This window comes from Fusarium flagelliforme, assembly GCF_020744385.1.
Source record: "Fusarium flagelliforme strain FIESC 12 MPI-CAGE-AA-0113 chromosome Unknown B0J16scaffold_3, whole genome shotgun sequence".
In the NCBI taxonomy this organism is placed as follows: Eukaryota; Fungi; Ascomycota; class Sordariomycetes; order Hypocreales; family Nectriaceae; genus Fusarium; species Fusarium flagelliforme.
Window position 1 is genome coordinate 4,574,099 of NW_025763505.1, and position 18,975 is coordinate 4,593,073.

The following is an 18,975-nucleotide window of genomic DNA, read 5'->3' on the forward strand; positions in this document are numbered from 1 at the left end:
GTGAAGCTGCTCAGTATGGTTACATCTACAAGATCCATGGACACCAGTTTTCTCCATTGAATGGGACCAGGAAGACCTCTTTTACTGTTGAGCGGTCTGACATCTAACATGAAGAAGTGCTTTGAAAGTACACACATCCCTCCTGTTTAGTAATTTCTCCTGCGCACCAACCACTTTATTGTTAGTCCAATGGGATTTCCATATCTGATAACTGGATCAATAGATAGTGATAAAGTATGCATTGTTTTCCTGTGGAGTTTCCTGTTACTGCAGCTTTGCCCTGCAGGGAAAGATCGCCATAAGTTTCACAATCGACAACAAGATGGAAGCCAATCTTTGGCGAATTGGGCTTATATGCGTGCTGTACATTTGGATTCCAAGTTCTTTTGTAACAGTATACAACAAAATCTCTACTTCTACATCTTTATCTATATGTATCAAGAAGCAAAGGTATCACACAATGGTCGTACAACAAAGTCAAGGGATATAGATGATGCTCATATGTCATTAATTAATGTAAAGCAGTGCTGATCGCTTTTAATTCTTCTTTTTTAATGGCCCTCCCTTGAACCAGCTTAGCGATAGACCTCCCTCCTAGCATCGTCCGCATAGACAATCTCTTGTGTTGCTCCTCGAGGCTGCTCAATGAAAGCAATCTCCTCCCCGCCTCTCATCGGTTGATTGTAGTACCGTTCCACAGGTCGCGTGCTGTACTCTGGTCTCACAGCGCCTGGTTCCGCAGGCAAGGCACCGTATTCTCGTCCGTACGGTTGTGCGGCATCACGGCGGTTCTCCGGGTGGACACTGGGTGCATATTGACGTACGGGTACTTCGGGTCGCACACTCTGCACTCGGCCGTAGTCCCGGGCGACCTCATAGCGGACAGACTCCGCAGGTCGCACGCTGGCCGGCCTTGTAATATATTCCCTCGTCCCGTCCTCCAAGCGACGTCGTTCTGGAGGTGCCATCACCTCAACGAACTCTCCTGGGTGACCCAATGGCCGCGACGAATGTTCGTGTGGCCGCTGGTCCCTATAATCTTGCGAAATGTACTCTGGTTGTGTAACAACCCGTCTAGGCATATACGATGGTGACCGTCTACGATAGACTGCTCCGCCTTCGTCATATGTCTCCATCCCTTGTGGCCTCCGGGGCGGAGCCCGTTCGTAAATAACCTCGGGTTCGCCGGATCGAGTATGAGGGGCAGCGGACTGCCGGATGATAGTCGGTCGAGGTGGTTCAATATACTCACGCCCGTAGGCATCTACAATGATTCGGGTGGGTGGCGGTCGATTAGGTGCCATAAAGACATCACCTTCTCCTCTAAAGGCAGATGGTGAGGCTTCATGACCTCCTGGGTAGGGCCACGATGGGCGCTGGTAAGCGTCGTGATGACGAACTTGAGAACTAGCCGTTCCACCAATTGACTGTCTCTGAGGGTGAGCTGAAACAAGCGGAGACTGCTCAACAGCGTAAGGTCCTCCTGGGACATACCGATCATCGGCATACTCTCGCCTATAGACAGTACCTCCAGGAACAGCAGTGCTTGCTGCACGTTGGGCAGAAAAGCCTACTCTTTCGTAACTTATTGGCATTCGACCATCCCTTTCTTGGCGGTTATGTAGAGGCTCTGGCTGATACTGAGCAGGACGGGGCTCATATCTGACTTCTTCATAGTCGGATTCATCTGGTTGGTGTTGAGAGTACCTTTGACGCTTATTTGGACGAACAGAAGGAACATTGAAAGGGGACGGAGAACGAGGCTCTGGCTTGATATAAGGGGTTGGTTCAGCCTCTGGCGCTTGCCTATCAGCCTTTCTCTTCTTTTTCTTTGCTTTCCTCTTTTCTTTTTCTGAAACTCGTCCACCTTGAGGCGAGCTTTCGGGGCTGGTTACAGCAATAGGCTCATTTCTAAGAGCAGCAACTTGGGCAGGGGTACCGGTGGACGAAGTTGAAGTAGCCTCGGGAGCTAAGGGGCGCCGCCTAGCAGTCGCTAATGGCGACGCCTGAGCATCATGCGACGACCTTCCATTGACTCTCCTAAGGGGAGATGGGGGACGGCTGATAACATACGGATCACGACGTGGCGGCTGAACTGCAGCATAATCGCCCCCATGTCTATCAATATCCAAGTTGCTTGGAACTTGTCCAGCAACGGCCCTGTCTTCATTATAGTTGGCAAGGCCAGGGACCTGCCCAGGTCGTGCACTGCTATCGACGCCAAAGCCTGTTGAACTCAAATAAGCATGCTGAGGTTGAGCATGGCCCTGCTCGTATGCTTCCGGATGAACTTGGTCATGATCAGTCGGCCGGGTTCGCGAAATAGCATCGTTTTGGTAGCTCATCGGCGGTCGCGACTCTAAAGCGGGTACTTGTGCCTCTTCGGATTCATTACGAACTCGGGATGTCAAAACGGAGGACGGCGTGTTGTGCTGCGACGAGTAGAAAGTGTTGTCATCGAAGGAGTCACTTGCATTGTCAGGATTAGTAGCATCAGCAGCAGAAACAGGAGCGTCAGGTCCGGAGGTACTCTGAACGCGTGTCAAGGCTTCGGATAACACTTTGTTAAGATCAAATTCCAAGACAGGCTCTCCTTGAGCTGCGCTCTTAGCGGTGGCCTTCTTTTGATCGACCTCGTCTTTCAAAGCAGCTTCCAGCCTTTTTCTCTGTAAATGCAACTCTGCTTTAACCAAGTCTTCAGATTTCTCTAGGAAGATGGGATTGATCTCAGTAGATCCTGCCCCGTATTGTTTGCTGTTCGTTGTGGTGCTACTAGAAGCAGGAGCAGATATGCCAGCCTGCTGTTGCTTTTCTGCTTGGTTGTTCGGCGCGCCATTTGAAATGGAGGTATCTATCGTTTGAATGGAAGAGGGGTTTGTAAATGCATCGAGGTTAGAAGGTTTGATGGTCGGATGTTGACCAGAAAGAATGGCATCTTTCAAGCGCACGATCTTCTCGTACTGTTCGATCTGGAAGCGCTGATTCTCAGTTAAGCTAGACAGATCATTCCTGCCAGCAAGAGGCCCCTGAACAGCGATCTCTTGTGCCATTATGGCAACACGTGTAGAACAATCTACACGTCGCGTCACCCGCAGACACGCAATGAAGCAAAAAAAGAGATTAACTCCACGTTAGCTCAGACGGTCGCTGAGTAAAGAAATCCCCAACAGACAACACCACACTCTGACGCGCTATAACAATGCGAACCCAGAAAAGGAAAACTTTTAGGTCAGGCGCAACGCGATGGTTCGGTTGTTGATCAAGAAATGCTCAAGAATGCTTGACGGTCTGTGCAGGATGATAATAGGAAGGTTAAAATGGACAAGCTTAGACGATATGGCAGGCGCATGGACTCGACGTGGCGAAGCAAACAATTGGGCGGTGTAGCGGGCAGAATTTAGTTGAATTTCCGGTGCAATGGTAGTGGACTCAATAGGTCGTTGCTTCCGTCTATTGAATCAAGGTTTAGTTGACGTCTACCACTGCCTAGCCCAATCTATCTCCCAAATTCATTGCACTCATCCTGACAAATTCACCTGAAATGTTTTGACTAGATTATTTATTTTATTTATTTTTCATGAAACGAAGCGGTGAGTGTCAGTGTTGTTATAGCTGTAACACGCTGATGGGCACAGGCTTGTGAAATGCAAGCTGTAGGATGTCTATGGTCATATAAACTACATCCTCGAGGGTCTGAAAATGATTCCACCAGCTATTACAGCATTGAAAGTTGTTTCTAGGGCCTACATTTGTCCTGAGTCAGCCTTGTCTCATGCGTTACAGTTTTGGGCTCTAATTCCATCATCAGCCTCACGATAGACTCCCTGTAGTCATGGATCATGACCAGCTTGCCTCCTTTTACGATGGTCTATGCTATGGGATGCACCCATGCAATTGAAGCCTGATCGACTGTCTACACGTGTTTTAAATGGAGATCCAACCTAACAAAAGGATTATATTAACATATTCCATGTATTCGAGCGCAATCATGGCATGTCTACCAGGTATTAGATATCCAAGCTTTCAGCCGCAACTATGAACAGGCCCGCAATCGGAGCCCGGAACTGACACGCGCTGATCGTTGAGCTTATTCAGCCACACACCGTAAGAGTCATTGGGCCACAGCGTATCCGTAACGTATCAACGCATACAGACTGGCAGACACAAAGTGCTGTGCTGTATCAATCGCTACTGTACTGTACCTACAGCATTAGCCTTACCTTTAGCCCCAGATCGCCATTGCCTACCTATAAAAATCTATTTAAACTGTCTCTCTTCGCTCCGATATCCATTCGATGTACCAATTACGGCCACGTGCTACAGCATTATCATCTCTCAAGCGCATATCTAGACCTCCATTGCCTTCTTCTTTGTTGCTCAACTCAAATCCAACCCCTCGCAATCTGCACCCCGCAAAACTCAACCCCAGCCCCAAGATCCAGACTTATACCAAGTTCACTATGGGCAGTACTCAGGACATGAACCCGGGAAAGCCGGTCCTATTCTTGTTAGACTCTTCGATTTCTTACCGCACATGGCGTTTGGGCTAACTCTAATGCAGCGACATTGACAACTGTCTCTACCCAAGAAGTAAGCTTTAACAGTTGATGTCTATGACAGCTTTAATCTAACAATACACATAGGTGCTAAGGTCCATGACTTGATGGCTGATCTCATCGACGAGTACTTCTCAAAACACCTGGAGCTTCCTTGGGATGAAGCGGTGAAACTGCACAAGGAGTATTACACCAACTATGGCCTGGCTATTGAGGGACTTGTGCGCCACCATAAAATTGATCCTCTAGACTACAACGCAAAAGTTGACGACGCCCTGCCTCTCGAAGGGATCATCAAGCCCAATCCCGAGTTGCGCGAGCTTCTTGAGGACATTGACAAGTCCAAGGTTACTGTGTGGCTTTTCACAAACGCCTATGTGAACCACGGAAAACGAGTTGTCCGCCTCCTAGGCATCGAGGATATCTTTGACGGCCTAACCTACTGTAACTACGCGGAGCAACCTATGCTTTGCAAGCCTGATCCCCGCATGTATGAGAAGGCCATGCGCGAGGCAGGTGTCGAGCGAGTGGAGGATTGTTTCTTTGTTGGTAAGTTTTCAAGATTATTTACAGCGGTCCGATCTGACTTTCCCAGATGATTCTGGCTTGAACTGCGCAAAGGCCAAGGAGTTTGGCTGGACAGCAGCCCACCTCGTCGAAGAGGGAGTGCCTGCTCCCACATCTCCAGTTTCGCAGTACCAAATCCAGCACTTGCGGGAACTTCGCAACGTCTACCCCCAGTTCTTCAAGTCTACTTCCAAATAGAGTATATATAGAGTTTTTAAGATTGGCGTCGATTACGAGACATATGACACTGTGTGGAAAATATGGGATAGAACACTAGACGGTGGCGTTCAAGGCGCTCACTTAGTTGAGATACCTTTGTATTAGATATTTTCAATAAAAGCAGATCGAAAGCTCGTGAATATGAGCCACCCGGCTTCCGTCTTGAGTTTCCGGACTCCCTAACTCCGCGCTGTGGATCGATAAAGGTTTCAAAATAACAGTTAAGGTCTTCGGATGCTGCGAATCACGCCGTCCAGTTCAGACAGTATCTGATCCTTCTCTTTGATGGCTTCCTGGCGTTGAGCTTCGGCGACCTTTAGATCCTCTTCGAGCTCTTTAATGTATCGCTCTTGGTCCATCTCACTGTTGTCTAGACCAGGAAGTGACGAGATAAGGACCTCGATCTGTTGTTCTTTCACAATAAGATCTTGAGATAGCTCTACCATGCCAGCACGAAACTCATCATGAGGCAAGGAATCGACTAATTAACAGTTAACTACTGTTATCAGGAAAATTGAATGTAGTCGCATACCTTCTGGCGGGATATCTTTAACTTCGCGGACTTTGTCATTTGGACCAAGGATTTCAAGGTCATGGCGCTTGTTTACATAGTGCAGGCATGCGACAAACTGTTGCGCCAGCTACAAAATGGTTAAGTTAGCATGTTCCCCTGCTTAATGGAAATTTAACACAAACCTGGTCTACAGCATCTTGAAGTTGCGTTAAACGATCACCCATGATTATAACCGTTGAGCTCTGAAGCTCTATTTAACAAAGCGGCTGTAAGAATGAATGCCAGTCCTGAGCTTCACTCATAGAACGGCTTAGAGGAACACTAGTCACGTGGAGATATGCCGGAAGTCGGGCAATCAACAATCCGCCGGGAAATTTTGGGGGCAGTTGCATGGGGATTCCTTGCCTTAGGGAAGTGAACACCGTTGTCTCTGGCCAGCTATGACATGATTGGCACGGCATGGTCCAAGTGGCAGCAACACCATGTTCGTTCTTTCTTAAGTTAAACCTGTCAAGTCCACATCTCGTTACTTAGGCTTTCGTGCGCCTTTCTCTTATCTTCTTTTTTCCTTAAGGCTTGCTTTAGGATAATCTTTTCTCTACGTTCTTTGCTTCGTTTATCGACAATTCGAGATGTCTTCTCCACCACCTCAACCTGGCCCTCAGCCTGGGCCTGGTCAGATTCCCATGCCCCAGCCTGGGCAGCGACCAACTCCCGAGCAGATCCAGGCAATGCAGCGCCAGCTTGCTATCGACGCTGAGAAGAATGGCATGACTGTCCCCGAATTTATTGAACACATCAAGAGACAGGCTCAAGAACAAATGCGCATGCGAGCGCAACAGGCACAAGAGCAAGGCGCTGACCATCATGGCCATGACCACCCTCATCCTCATCCTCACCCTCAGCAACAGCAGCAAGGTCGCGCTCAGCCCATCACTCCAGGACCTCCCAACCCCAAGGCCCTTGCTCTTGCTGCTTTCCTCCGTGGTCAGGACCTCAAGCCCAGAACTGTCATTCTGAATGGCGAACGAAAGGATATGTTCAGAGGTATGTCAGCGCATTACTAGAAATTGCTTAACAAACTAACACCATGCAGTCAAGCGTGCCCTTCGAGCCATCCAGTCCCCCGCTTATGAGAAGGCCCGCAAGAAGAACCCCCTTCTTCCCGAAGTCACCGACCGAGCCTCTCTCGAGAACACGTTTAAGCTGCTACCTCTTAGCATGCTTGCGCTTCGAGTTTCCAAGGTTGAGCCTCAGGCAGGCCCCAATGGAAAGAAGCCCAAGCGTGTTAAGGGCCAGTGGACCGTCAAGGTCGAACCGCAGCAAGAGGCCCAGGACGATATGTACTATGCTTGGTTGTGGGAAGGCAGTCAGCTCAAGCGAAAGATCTATGCTGGTCTTGCCCTCCTCGCCATCTTTGCTATTGTCCTTTACCCTCTTTGGCCTCTGGTATTGCGCCAAGGTGTTTACTACCTCAGTTGGGGACTCCTGGGACTCCTTGGACTGTTCTTCCTCATGGCCATCTTCCGTGTTATTCTCTTCTGCATCACATACTTTACCAACTCTCCTGGTCTCTGGCTGTTCCCCAATCTGTGGGAGGATGTTTCCTTCATGGACAGTTTCAGACCTGTCTGGGCTTGGCATGAGGTCAGTAAAGTCCTAACTCATTAACGAATTACGAGAACTAACATGATGACAGACTGAGAAGAAAAAGAAGAAGAAGAAGTCGACCGCCGCTGCCCCTGGAACCAGCGCCAACCCCGCCTTCGCAGCTGCTACCGGTCTCGCGCCCACCAGCGCAACGACAACAGGTACAGACACTCAGGTCAAGACTGGTGACGTACAGCAGCGACATTATGAGGCGCCAAGGGTCGAAGAGCTTGAGGATGACGCGTAGGTAGTGCACACAAAAAGTTCTTGATGACGGCGTTTCTGGAAGTTGTAATAGTAGCATAGTCTCTGCATAGTTCGGGTCACAATACAAGTGGGCAAATCAACCACGGTTTTCGTTAGACATGGTCTATTAATAGTGGATGGTTCGATTTTTGATATCTAGAAAGCAGACCGAAGCACCTCATAGCCAGTATCCTCCCCACAACAGCAATATCGAGTCGCCTCGCTCTCCTACTCCCATTGTAAGAGAGTCTCTACAGTACTTTCAAAACGCATGCAGTCGCGTGCAATCAGTTCTTGCGCATTCCGCAGGGTGTCAGAAGAATTGACCGCCGAAAGCATAAGGGACGAAATAATTTGGTCACCTTATGCCAGCTTAGGCTAGCATTTAGGCTACTTTATTTCTGTAGCCTAAGTCTTAGGGAAGTCCACCCTATGACTGCAATGCCAGGTGTTTGAAGAAGAAGGTGCCGTCCTTGAGTTCACCATTTGGACTTAGACCATATTTGGGAATCTGGCCAAGCTCAACATAACCCAACTTCTTATACACCTCTTCTGCAGGACTTCCGGTCTCAGTATCGAGAAGCTATTCATCACATTAGTTACAAAGCTTTACTAATCGGGTTTCGTTCTTACCAGAATAGTGCGGCCCCTCTTGGTTGCTTCAGTCTCGAGAGCGGACATCAGAGTTCTAGCACCTCCCCTTCCCCGAAAGGCCTTGTGAACAAGCAACTTCTCCACGACGCCACGGAACAGACCAGTTTCCGACGAAGGCATTGACAACATAACAACGCCTACAACATCAGACCCCTTTGGTCGATGTCCAGGTTCTGTCTCATTGAGAAGAATGAAGATCAGGCGTTTTCCGTCTGCAACTTCGGCGATGCGCTCCTTCCACCATGCGAGAAGCTTCTCGTGAGACAGGGGCGGGAGGAATTCCGCGATGGTTCGGTCGTGAGTGATGCACGAGGCGTGGATGGCAGCGAGATAGGGAATCAAGTGGCCGTGTTGACCTGGCGAGAAGAGAGCCACTGTTCCTGACTTTGTATCGATCATTGTTTCAATTTCTGTCATGTCGAGAATGGGTGGGTGCTTATGTGAAAAGCTGTGAGGGACGATGATGGTTCACAAGAGAATAAGTTGTCGTCAGGGTGTTAGAAGAATTGGCCGCTGGGAGTCTAAGAGACGAAATAATCTGATCACCTTATGCGAGCTTAGGCTAGTAGTTAGTATATTTTATTTGTGTAGCCTAAGCCTTAGAGGATAATTCTTCTGACACTCACCTAGGTTGTGTGTCTCGGCGTACAAAGCTTTGTTTGATAGAGCATCTGAAGGTTCAAGTATTAATTGGTGAAGAGTTCTTGGATAAAGGTTAGGTTTAGGCGTCACGAGTGGTAGTCAACCTCCAAACTAAACTGACCTTTTGAACGAAGCAGTTGAGGGTAGAAATGGGAGAAGCTTTTAGGGTAAGAAGGTTCAGAGGTGAAGGATTATACTCAGGACCTGTCAAGGCAACTGCAAGTTAATCGACGTGATTATCAGGCAGGTTAAGATGAAATGAGCTCGGCTCGGCTGGTTGGTTGAGTGAATCAGTAAATGAACCTGTAACGGTTGAGCCCGAGGTATAGAATGCATGGAATAGATCTAATCTCACTCTCACACCTCATGCAGGGAAATTCCTTCAGGTTTTTCCCCTGCAGCCACTACAAGATTTCCTTTCCAGCGGGAGAGGATCCAGTAAATTAACTGCTACCGTACCGCCGCGCCGGGTAATTGCAGGCAAGGATAGATGGCTAGACTAGCTCCCGCCATCAACCGAGTTGAGTTCCTAGCCTCTGTTTCTTGGACACCCTCAACGTTTGAATTGGATGCATTAAATCCTTCAATTGTCTCCCGGTTGCACGCCACCACTCAGCAGAATAAATGGCGCATTGACGGATCTGGCAGGTTGATTAAGACTGGTGGGTTGGGTAAGGTAACTCAAGAAGTCATACACAACGTTGGGCCATTCACGGGTTGATGAAACGAAGACGGGACGGAACCGGGAGCTTGAATTCGGGTTCCAGGTTGTTAATTGGTATCTGTATAAACAGTCACAGTGGATATACATGGCTTTGGTCGAATGCCATCACAGCAAAGACCAATATCAGGCCATCAGCTGGTCTCTTTTCTTACATTGAGTCATGGCTTGATGTAGGCCATCAAGAGAATCACATTTATTCATTTCGGTTACCAGAAGCAACAGGGAATGCGTATCTTGTTAACTGTTGATATCGAGACTGAGTAAAGCTAATCTCTCGGCTTGTTAGCGAGGTACAGCAGGCTAAGTATTCAAGACGAACCAGTACAAAACCTGGTTAATCACAGTCTTAGCCAATTAATGCACATGTGACAGTTCGGTAGATTCATATTAACTTATCCTAATGGGTGGTCCTGCATCTGAGTAGGGCTATTCGGGTTTCGACTTCGGCAGTCAAAGCTGTCAACTGTGGTTGGATGTTGAAGCTCTAGGGTGGCATGGCAGCTGATCAACACCAAACGAATGCCTCGTCAGGTGTTCATCACTATAGACACTCTCGAAACTATTGATATAAACTCGTTGATATGCTGTGACCTAGACCGACAACAAAACAACACGGACCCTCTAACAAGCAAAACAGCAACATGCAACATTGCTAAGCCGCCAATATGTGCTACACCAAGAATACCGTCGAGAAATGCGATGAGTGCAAGACCCCAACCCATCCGGGATTCAAGAGCAGTGAGGAAGTGAAATGCCAGGCTGTGAGAGAGGGCAAGAAATGTACTGGAAATGGTGATTTTGAAACATTCACTCGGTTTGTAAGCAGCGATAATTGCGAAGTTTGCATTGAGAGAAAGGAGCAGGAGGAGTTGGAGGTCTACCGGAGGGCATACGATTATTATAGGTAGAGGGCGTTGTAGTGCCTGGACAGTGAGTCAAACGATGGAGGTGGGACAAGGATGGTAGTTAGAAACAAACGGATATAACAAGGATATATGCTCAAACAGTGATATTAAATATGCTGTATAACGACAGCAGGTTTCGTAGTTGTCTTGCCAGTGCTGTATATAAGTGTCTATGAAGCTGTCCCTGTAACCCCGCAGCTGGAGCTCTTAATCAACATTCCAATGACACGATAATGGATGCTTGCTCATTTTGTCCAATGACAAGTATTTATAGAACACTGTATACCTGGCCAAAGTACCAAAGACTCTGTGGTTATTGGCTATCCCCTCCGAGACCAAATCGTCATCATTCAGCTCCCCACTTCAAAGAGCTCCAGCTTCCAAGCTCTCTGCTCTCTCAGACTCATGGCGTCAGCTTGTCAGCATCACTGAGTGACAATCAGACTCCATTCTTTTTCTTGGTAAAGCCCACTTGCCTTCTTGGCTACAGTTAGCCTATTCTTTAAACTTGTCTACTGTTCATTATCGTTCTTCTTGCAAACATCTCGGACACGTTTAAGGAAATATGGATTTCTTTAAGAAGATCGGTGAGCATGTTGAGCAGGCTCTGAAGAAAGACGACGACGATGAGAAGTCGCATCAATCTCAATCCCAATCTCAGTCTCATGAAGGACAGGGCCAGCAGTCGTACGGACAGTCTAACTATGGAGGACAAAGCCAGCAGTCTTATGGTCAACCTAGCTACGGAGGCCAAAGTCAATATGCTGGTGGCCAGTCGTACGGCGGTGGACAGAGTCAATATGGCGGTGGCCAGAGTCAGTACGGTGGTGGACAATCATATGGTGGTGGCCAGAGTCAATACGGTGGCCAATCCTATGGCCAATCTCAAGGCTACAATGAACCACAAGGTCATGGCTATTCGCAAAGCCAGGGCCAATACGGACAGTCTCATGAAGGTTACGGAAACCAACCATCTTACGGAAATCAAAGCCAGTCCCAGGGAGGCTATAACCGACCCGAAAGCAGCGGTCGCCCTCAATCAGGTAACCAGTCTCAGTCTCATGAAGACCACCCGCAGGACGCTGCTGCTCAGTACCTTCAGAGACAGCAAGCTATTAACCGCTATCACTCATTTGCTGGAGAATCCAAGGGAAATGTGAAGTGGTACGTTGATGGTGCCTCATACTTCTGGGCCGTCTCCCAAGCTATCGAACGTAAGTTTTATCAACAAACAAATCTATTTATGAGTATTTCTAACGTTTTAATCATGTTTAGAGGCCCAGGAAAGTGTCTTCATTCTTGATTGGTGGTTGAGTCCTGAGTTGTATCTTCGCCGCCCACCCGCCAAGAACGAGCAATATCGTCTGGATCGCATGTTGAAAGCCGCCGCGGATCGAGGAGTCAAAGTTTACATCATAGTGTACAAGGAAGTGGAAGCAGCGCTCAGTTTGGCGAGTTCCCATACGAGAACTGCGTTGGAAGCGTTGCATCCGAACATCTATGTCTTCCGACACCCGGATCACTATCCCACGGGCTACGACCTTCAACACGAACTAGGCAAAACAGTTAAAGCATTGACCAGTTTCGACCTCTTCAAAGCTTCAGGAGACGCTTTGAAGGCTGTTTACGGTACTGCTGGTGATGTTGTGTTGTACTGGGCTCATCACGAGAAGCTCCTGGTCATCGACAACGGAAAGATAGGTTTCATGGGAGGACTGGATATGTGTATGAGCTCTCGCACTGTTCTACAAGAAGTTTATGCTAATCAGGTTAACTACAGGTTTCGGAAGATGGGATACAAGCAGTATGTTGGTCTTATAGCATTGACAACACTCATACTGACAACACCCGACAGGCCACCCAATCGCTGACGCCCACCCGGGTAACCTGGATGAGATCATTTTCCCAGGACAAGACTACAACAATGCGAGGTACTATAATTTGCAAGATAAAATCGTGCTTTGCTAATTCCTTTTCAGAGTTTACGATTTCGCCGATGTCAAAGACTGGAATCAGAACAAGCGTAAGTTGAATGATTCCTTTGAAATTACTAATCCTTTTCGAAAAGCAAAGTAACTGACTCGTTGTAGTTGACCGCACGAAGAGCTCGAGAATGGGGTGGTCAGATGTTGCTCTGAGCATGAACGGTCCCATCACTCGTGATATGGTTGACCACTTTGTTGACCGATGGTGAGAGACCTCGTAACTGACCACCAACTTCGACAATAGCTAATTATATGCAGGAACTTCATCTTCAAAGACAAGTACAAGAAGAAGAACCCCGGAAAGTACCACGCACTCGAACTGCCCCCACGAGGCACATCTGGTGGCGGAGACAGACGCTCTCGGGGTGAAGACGACCACTTGGGTGGTTTGACTGAGCAGTTCAGCCGTGGTATGAACAGACTCAGATCTTTTGGAGACCATGACGCACCGCGACACCATGGACGTGAGCAGGACTCTCGAGGCGGCGATATGCCTCACATTCAGATGATTCGAAGGTATGTTATCTCACCCCTTACGCTCGCACACTAACTGACATCACCTAGCTGTGCTGAATGGTCATCTGGTCATCCCCTTGAACGTTCAATTCAGACTGCTTACATTGAGTCCATCAATAATGCTAAGCATTTCATTTACATTGAGAATCAAGTAAGTCATTTCATTCCAGCATGAGGTCCCCGCTGACAATCTAGTTCTTCATCACCGCTACCGACGACAAGCAAAGAACTGTTAAGAACAAAATCGGCGCTGCGTTGGTCGAGCGAATTGTCCGAGCCGATCATGAAGGCCAGCCATTCCATGTCTGGGTGCTCATGCCCGCGGTGCCAGCATTCGCCGGTGACCTTCACGACGACGGTGCTCTAGGAACTCGAGCCATTATGGAATTCCAGTATGACTCTATCAGCCGTGGTGGAAACAGTATCATCGAGAAGCTCTGTAAGGCGGGCGTCCGTGATCCTAGCAGATACATCGGCTTTTACAACCTCCGCAACTTTGACCGCATCAACACTTCCAGAACAATGGCTGAAGCAGAGGCCCGTACTGGTGTCTCTTACGAAGATGCTCGAAAGGAGAAAGAGCGTGAATTGGGCGGATACCCAGACCAGAGTGCCGGAAGGGCAGCGCAACAGCAGTATCAAGAAAGCCGCGGCGATTTCTCCGGCTCTCGACAAGAGGGAGGTTATCAAAGCCGAGGATACGGCGAACGTTCTGAACGAGATGACTATCGTCCAGACTCTCAACGGGGTTATGGTGACAGCGGTAGACGACAGGACGATGATTACCGCGGAGGTCACTCAGACTCCAGGCACAGACGTGGAAGTGATAGCGACGACGACCGCCGACGTGGTGATCACCGTAAGGGCAACAGACGCGGTAGCGACAGTGATGACGACCGCCGACGTGGTGACTACCGTGGAGGTAACAGGCGAGGTAGCGACAGCGATGATGATCGACGACGTGATAACTACGGTCAACAGCAGCGCGATCCCTACGCCCACCCAGGAGCTGACCCACGCTTCCAGAGACAAGGAGATTATTCTCAACATGGCCAGCGTGATCCATACGGTCACCCTGGAGCCGATCCTCGCTTCGATTCAAGGCCTCAAGGAGGCTATTCGCAGCAGGGTTATGGCGGAAGAGACGAGTATCAAGGTGGTTACTCTCAGCAGAGCCACGGCGGCCGCTCTGACTATGAACGACCTCAGCGCCAGGAATACTCCAGCTCCTCTCGATATGACGAGCGACCTGAGCAGTCAAGGTACGATGAACGACCACAAGGTCAGGGATACCAAGGAGGCTACTCTGGCTCCTCAGGCGATGACAGCAGGCCTCAGCAACAATTGCACCAACAGTACCAGCAAGGAGCACAGCAAGTTAGAGACAGCACTCTTGATACAGTTAGTGCTTGCTATATGGACAACGGCCCTCGGGTCACTGATCTCCGCTGGGACGGCAACCCCGAGGATGAAATCAACGCCTTCGTCTCCGAGGAGCTGTACATCCACAGCAAGTTGCTCATCGTTGATGACCGTCTCGTCATCTGTGGTTCAGCCAACCTGAACGACCGCTCCCAACTCGGAGACCACGACTCCGAAATCGCTGTCGTTATCGAAGATCCCACTCCCTGCGAGTCTTACATGAACGGCCGCCCATACACGGCCTCTCGCTTCGCCAGCTCTCTGCGTCGCTTCCTCTTCCGCAAGCATCTCGGTCTCATCCCCGATCAACGCTGGGACCAGCCCGATCAAAACTGGACGCCTGTTGACCGCGATCCTAACCACTACGATTGGGGTTCTCCAGCCGATCTTCTCGTGCGCGATCCTCTGCACCCAGATTTCCACCGTCTGTGGACCAACACTGCCCGCGTCAACACCGAGACGTTCGACCGAGCGTTCCACCCCGTGCCTACCAACAGAGTAAGGACCTGGAAGGAGTACGACACTTTCTTCTCCCAGTACTTTATCATCCCGGGTAAGAAGGACCAGGATGTCAAGGCGGAGATGAAGAAGGGTAAGGTTGAGTACGGCCACATTGTGAAGTCTGAGTTCCCTGGTGGTGTACAGGAAGTGAAGCAGTGGCTTTCTCGCATTCGTGGAACGCTTGTTGAGATGCCTCTTGATTTCTTGGTTGATGCTGGAGATATTGCAAAGGAGGGTTTGGCGCTTAACAGTCTTACTGATGTGCTTTACACTTGATTGCGGTAACGTACTGGAGGGTCAGGTAGGCAAGGGATACACGCAGGCTCGCTTTCATAGTCAGTCTACATACAGATAAACGAATATAACGAGGTAACATGATGGTTTATGTAATTTCCCACCAGCAATTCTATCTTCTCACTACAGGAGTCTGCTCCTGGTGAATTATTGCAACCCACACGGCAGTCATGAGGATCTTGACGAATTTGATGAAGTGATTGGAACAAGGACAAGTAGTTTTCCATTGTGGCTAGTTTAATGTACAGTGTCAAACATCTTAAAGAAATAGCTATCGAACCCATAACTCCGCAATTCAACAACACATGATTCAGAAATCCTGTTGTGACCCATTCCAAAACCCCTTTATAGTTGATCGTTTTTATATGTAATGGCTAAAGCAGAGCCAAACGCAATATCACAGTACTACTCTCATATAGATCGACTCCTTTAATCAGACTTGGCGTTACCGTTCTGACCCAGGAGCCCGTCCTTGAGACCCATGTTATCGTCCCGGAAGAAAGTACCACGAGGACGTCTGGTGCGGTTGCGGAGCCAAGAGTAGACACCAAAGCCAACAGCAATGACAAAGCCCATAGACAGGAATGGGTGGTCAATGAAGTTCATCTTGATGTCAAAGAAGAACTTGGAGAAAGAGCTGATGGTGTACTTGGGAGGAATTGGGTTGGGGCCGTAGACGATCTTATCAAGGGTGTCCATGATTGAAGTATGGCTGATCATGATTTGGTTACCGGTAGGGGTAGTGTCCCAGAACTTGTGTCGCTGCAGAATTGTCAGTATGTGGCCGGGATCAAATAGAATTCTGAAACTTACGTCTTCCTCATTGATGATGACGCGCTCACCATCCCTCACATCAATGTTGTAGGTGGCAGCAATCCACCTCTGCCAGAAGACGCCGTCGACCCAGGCAAAACCAACCTCCTTACGGCGGGTAGAGTCCATGTCAATTTTGATGGCCTTGGCATTACGAAGACCACGTTGGTCGTCACGGCTCTGAGCCTCTTCGATTCTCATCTGCTTGGCATCTCGAAGCTTCTTGCGCTCGAGCTGGAATTCCTGAACCTGACGGTCAACCCACTCGTTGGCGGCGTTCTTGAGCTCCGAGATTGAAGATTGAAGACGATCCTCATCATCGCGGTTGAGGATTGCTAGAACAACCAGCTTGTGGCTCATAATCTGCTTGGCGTTGAGAGCGGTCATCTCAGGAACGAGAGGGAGCCATGTGGACTTCATCCATGAGACCAATGAATCGACATCTCTCATCTCATCGGGGGTGATGGGAGTATAGTAGGTCGCACGGCCCTCTCGAGAGACCAAGAGTCTGGGCCAGGTCGTAATCTTGAATCGCTTGTACAGCTCGGGGTCGCTTGTCTTGACAATCTTGCCTCGTCCAATAAGGTTAAGTGGTAGGGCGTCAATAGCCTTGAAATCCTCGGTTGTGGTGGCGTGGTCATAAAAGTAAACAAACAGGACTTCCTCAGTTTTCTCAAGCTCCTTGAAGCTTTCAGCATCAACGTCAAGAACGCCACCAGCGACCTCGATCGCACCCTCAGCATATGTAACAAAGTCACCGACCCCACGGAGGCCCTTGTACTCGGCCTTTTCCGCGCCAGTGACGAAGTAGATGGTCGGGAATGCCTTGACGCCCATTTGCGTGCAAAGCTTGTGGTCCGCTTCACAATTGACCTCACCAATGTTAAGCTTGCCCTGCATTTTCTTGGCTAGTTGTTGCCATGTAGGAGCCATGGCCTTGCAGTGAGAGCACCAAGGTGCGTAAAACTTGATAAACCAGGGGTCCTTGGAGTTTGTGACTAGGGTGTCGAAGTTGTCGGGAGTCAAAGGAGTGCTAATGCCCTCCAGGTTGTACTTGGGTGTAGGGTCTTGAGGCTTGGGCTTCTTGAGCATCTGACCAGTGCTGGGGACCTTCCAGTCAGCACCAAATGAGCTCTTGCTGGCATCCTCAGCGGGCTTCTCAGCTGACTCGGCCTTGTCAGACTTGACCTCGGCCTTGGGCATTTCGGTAACATCGTCAAGAGACTTGCCCTCAGTTTTACCAGCCGGCTCGACAACAGCCTCGATAGGCTTCTCAGCTTCAACTGCTGGCTTTACTGCTGGCGCCTGGGTTTCCTTCTTCTCAACAGCAGCCTCCGTGGGCTTCTCCTCAACCTTGGGAGGGGGGTACACTTTGTCGCCGGGGTTGGGCAATTCAACAAGTTCGGGTCGACCAGGGTGTTCCTTAGCAAGCGCCTTTTCGATCGTGGTAGTCAATACTGTCATGTTCTTGATTCCGCGTAGCGCTTCGAACACCTTGCCGTTCTCGTAGAGGATTGTAGTCGGGTATGACTGGATTTCGTGTTCCATACAAAAATCATAGTACGCAACACAGTTAACAGTACCAAAAATAAAGTCGTAATACTTTGTAAATGTGGCTTCCGGGTCGTCGACTTGAGGCTTCGAGGTATAGTAGAATTCGTAGAGAGTCTGGAAAGTCGGGGCGAACCTGGTACAATGCTTGCAGTAGGGACTGAGGATTTGTAAGTATACCGGCCATGGCCTATCTCAAGTCCAACATACCTGAAGTGCTTAACCATCATAAACTTGTTCTTCTTGGCCTGCTCCTCCCAGTTTGCAGGAGTTAACTCCACCAGCGACGGTACTGTCTTTCCATTGAAAACCGAAGGCTCTGAGACCGGGTTCTTGACCTCATCGGCCAGAACAAACGCTGACAACCCGGCGAGGGTTGCAAGCGGAGAGAAACGCATGGCTGGGCTGAAAGCGCCGGGGTTCGTATAAGATTTGTAAACCGCTGTTCCGTCGTAGAAGTCGCTCGTCGCAGAATGTTCGTATTTATATATATGCCGGAGCTCGGTCAACAAAGCAGACTACTCGAAAGACCGTAAGAAGAGCGAGAAGCGACGTTGAACCAGATTAGGTGGTAAAGTGGCTAGCTAGTGGCGATCGTCCGGGGGGGTCAAGGCTTGGTGCGCTTGAAGTTATCAAAGATATAGAAAAGAAAAAGAGACAAGAGCCAGAAAACAATCGCACGATCGCGCTCACCAGGCGCGAAAGTGGGTGACGATGATGAGGGGCAAAAAAGAGAATAAAGAGGAATGGAAACAAAGGAGGAAGATACTAAGAGTTCACTATTCAGGAGGCGCATTCGACTTCGAGACCACGTTCCGTATCGGAATTCGACGCCACAGGAGAGGTCCCTGCTGAGCCACTCCACTGAACCTCCACTGAACCTGAACTTGAACTCGACGCTTATCCATCTTGGGTTTGGCGAGTTTTGACCTGCAGGTGAGTTCAAGATGCCTGTAATGTAATGGAACAGAAGGCTTCAAAATAGAGTAGAACTAATTATAACATTGAAGGGAGATTTATCTTAGGTTTGCAATAAAAAGAGGAAAGAGAAGTCCGCGTATCCCAATAACAAAAGGTGAAGGGAAGACAGAGTCTCAACACTCAGTCCAACCCAAACCGGGCCCATGTCTAGCCATATATCTTCTTGCTAGGTCTCTTCTTCTTCCTGACTGGCAGCTGATCTCTTCCGTTCTTCAATTTCATCCTTGCTAGGCGC

The 18,975-nt window shown here is 49.1% G+C and overlaps 7 protein-coding genes across 7 annotated transcripts; 3 read left to right on the top strand and 4 right to left on the bottom strand.

Moving 5' to 3' along the window:
* Nucleotides 1–487: 487 nt before the first annotated feature.
* On the bottom strand, nucleotides 488–3,372 carry B0J16DRAFT_339548 (uncharacterized protein). Its single transcript, XM_046127566.1, has one exon. It carries the CDS (start codon nucleotides 3,048–3,050, stop codon nucleotides 576–578), a length of 2,475 nt encoding a protein of 824 aa, XP_045985322.1. The 5' UTR covers nucleotides 3,051–3,372; the 3' UTR covers nucleotides 488–575.
* Nucleotides 3,373–4,116: 744 nt separating this feature from the next.
* On the top strand, nucleotides 4,117–5,465 carry B0J16DRAFT_285449 (Haloacid dehalogenase-like hydrolase-domain-containing protein). Its single transcript, XM_046124050.1, has 4 exons — nucleotides 4,117–4,507; nucleotides 4,562–4,590; nucleotides 4,644–5,105; nucleotides 5,152–5,465. The coding sequence occupies exons 1-4, from the start codon at nucleotides 4,296–4,298 to the stop codon at nucleotides 5,319–5,321; spliced, it is 873 nt and encodes a 290-aa protein (XP_045985323.1). The 5' UTR covers nucleotides 4,117–4,295; the 3' UTR covers nucleotides 5,322–5,465.
* On the bottom strand, nucleotides 5,466–6,122 carry B0J16DRAFT_371259 (mediator complex, subunit Med21). Its single transcript, XM_046130398.1, has 3 exons — nucleotides 6,039–6,122; nucleotides 5,875–5,983; nucleotides 5,466–5,823 (listed from the first exon to the last, which is right to left on the bottom strand). The coding sequence occupies exons 1-3, from the start codon at nucleotides 6,078–6,080 to the stop codon at nucleotides 5,564–5,566; spliced, it is 411 nt and encodes a 136-aa protein (XP_045985324.1). The 5' UTR covers nucleotides 6,081–6,122; the 3' UTR covers nucleotides 5,466–5,563.
* Nucleotides 6,123–6,240: 118 nt separating this feature from the next.
* Nucleotides 6,241–7,871, top strand: B0J16DRAFT_285451 (translocation protein Sec62-domain-containing protein). The gene is made up of 3 exons (XM_046124051.1): nucleotides 6,241–6,903; nucleotides 6,953–7,503; nucleotides 7,556–7,871. The coding sequence occupies exons 1-3, from the start codon at nucleotides 6,489–6,491 to the stop codon at nucleotides 7,751–7,753; spliced, it is 1,164 nt and encodes a 387-aa protein (XP_045985325.1). The 5' UTR covers nucleotides 6,241–6,488; the 3' UTR covers nucleotides 7,754–7,871.
* Nucleotides 7,872–8,182: 311 nt separating this feature from the next.
* B0J16DRAFT_383279 (acyl-CoA N-acyltransferase) lies at nucleotides 8,183–8,805 on the bottom strand (the record flags this gene model as incomplete). The annotated part of the gene is made up of 2 exons (XM_046131316.1): nucleotides 8,183–8,335; nucleotides 8,386–8,805. The coding sequence occupies 2 exons, from the start codon at nucleotides 8,803–8,805 to the stop codon at nucleotides 8,183–8,185; spliced, it is 573 nt and encodes a 190-aa protein (XP_045985326.1).
* Nucleotides 8,806–10,961: 2,156 nt separating this feature from the next.
* Nucleotides 10,962–15,577, top strand: B0J16DRAFT_114295 (uncharacterized protein). Its single transcript, XM_046121505.1, has 9 exons — nucleotides 10,962–11,891; nucleotides 11,953–12,402; nucleotides 12,458–12,481; nucleotides 12,533–12,608; nucleotides 12,657–12,700; nucleotides 12,768–12,867; nucleotides 12,921–13,178; nucleotides 13,227–13,329; nucleotides 13,374–15,577. The coding sequence occupies exons 1-9, from the start codon at nucleotides 11,243–11,245 to the stop codon at nucleotides 15,375–15,377; spliced, it is 3,708 nt and encodes a 1,235-aa protein (XP_045985327.1). The 5' UTR covers nucleotides 10,962–11,242; the 3' UTR covers nucleotides 15,378–15,577.
* A 1-nt stretch (nucleotide 15,578) lies between these two features.
* B0J16DRAFT_114306 (thioredoxin-like protein) lies at nucleotides 15,579–18,240 on the bottom strand. The gene is made up of 3 exons (XM_046121506.1): nucleotides 17,970–18,240; nucleotides 16,209–17,919; nucleotides 15,579–16,157 (listed from the first exon to the last, which is right to left on the bottom strand). Exons 1-3 carry the CDS (start codon nucleotides 18,155–18,157, stop codon nucleotides 15,825–15,827), a joined length of 2,232 nt encoding a protein of 743 aa, XP_045985328.1. The 5' UTR covers nucleotides 18,158–18,240; the 3' UTR covers nucleotides 15,579–15,824.
* Nucleotides 18,241–18,975: the final 735 nt, after the last annotated feature.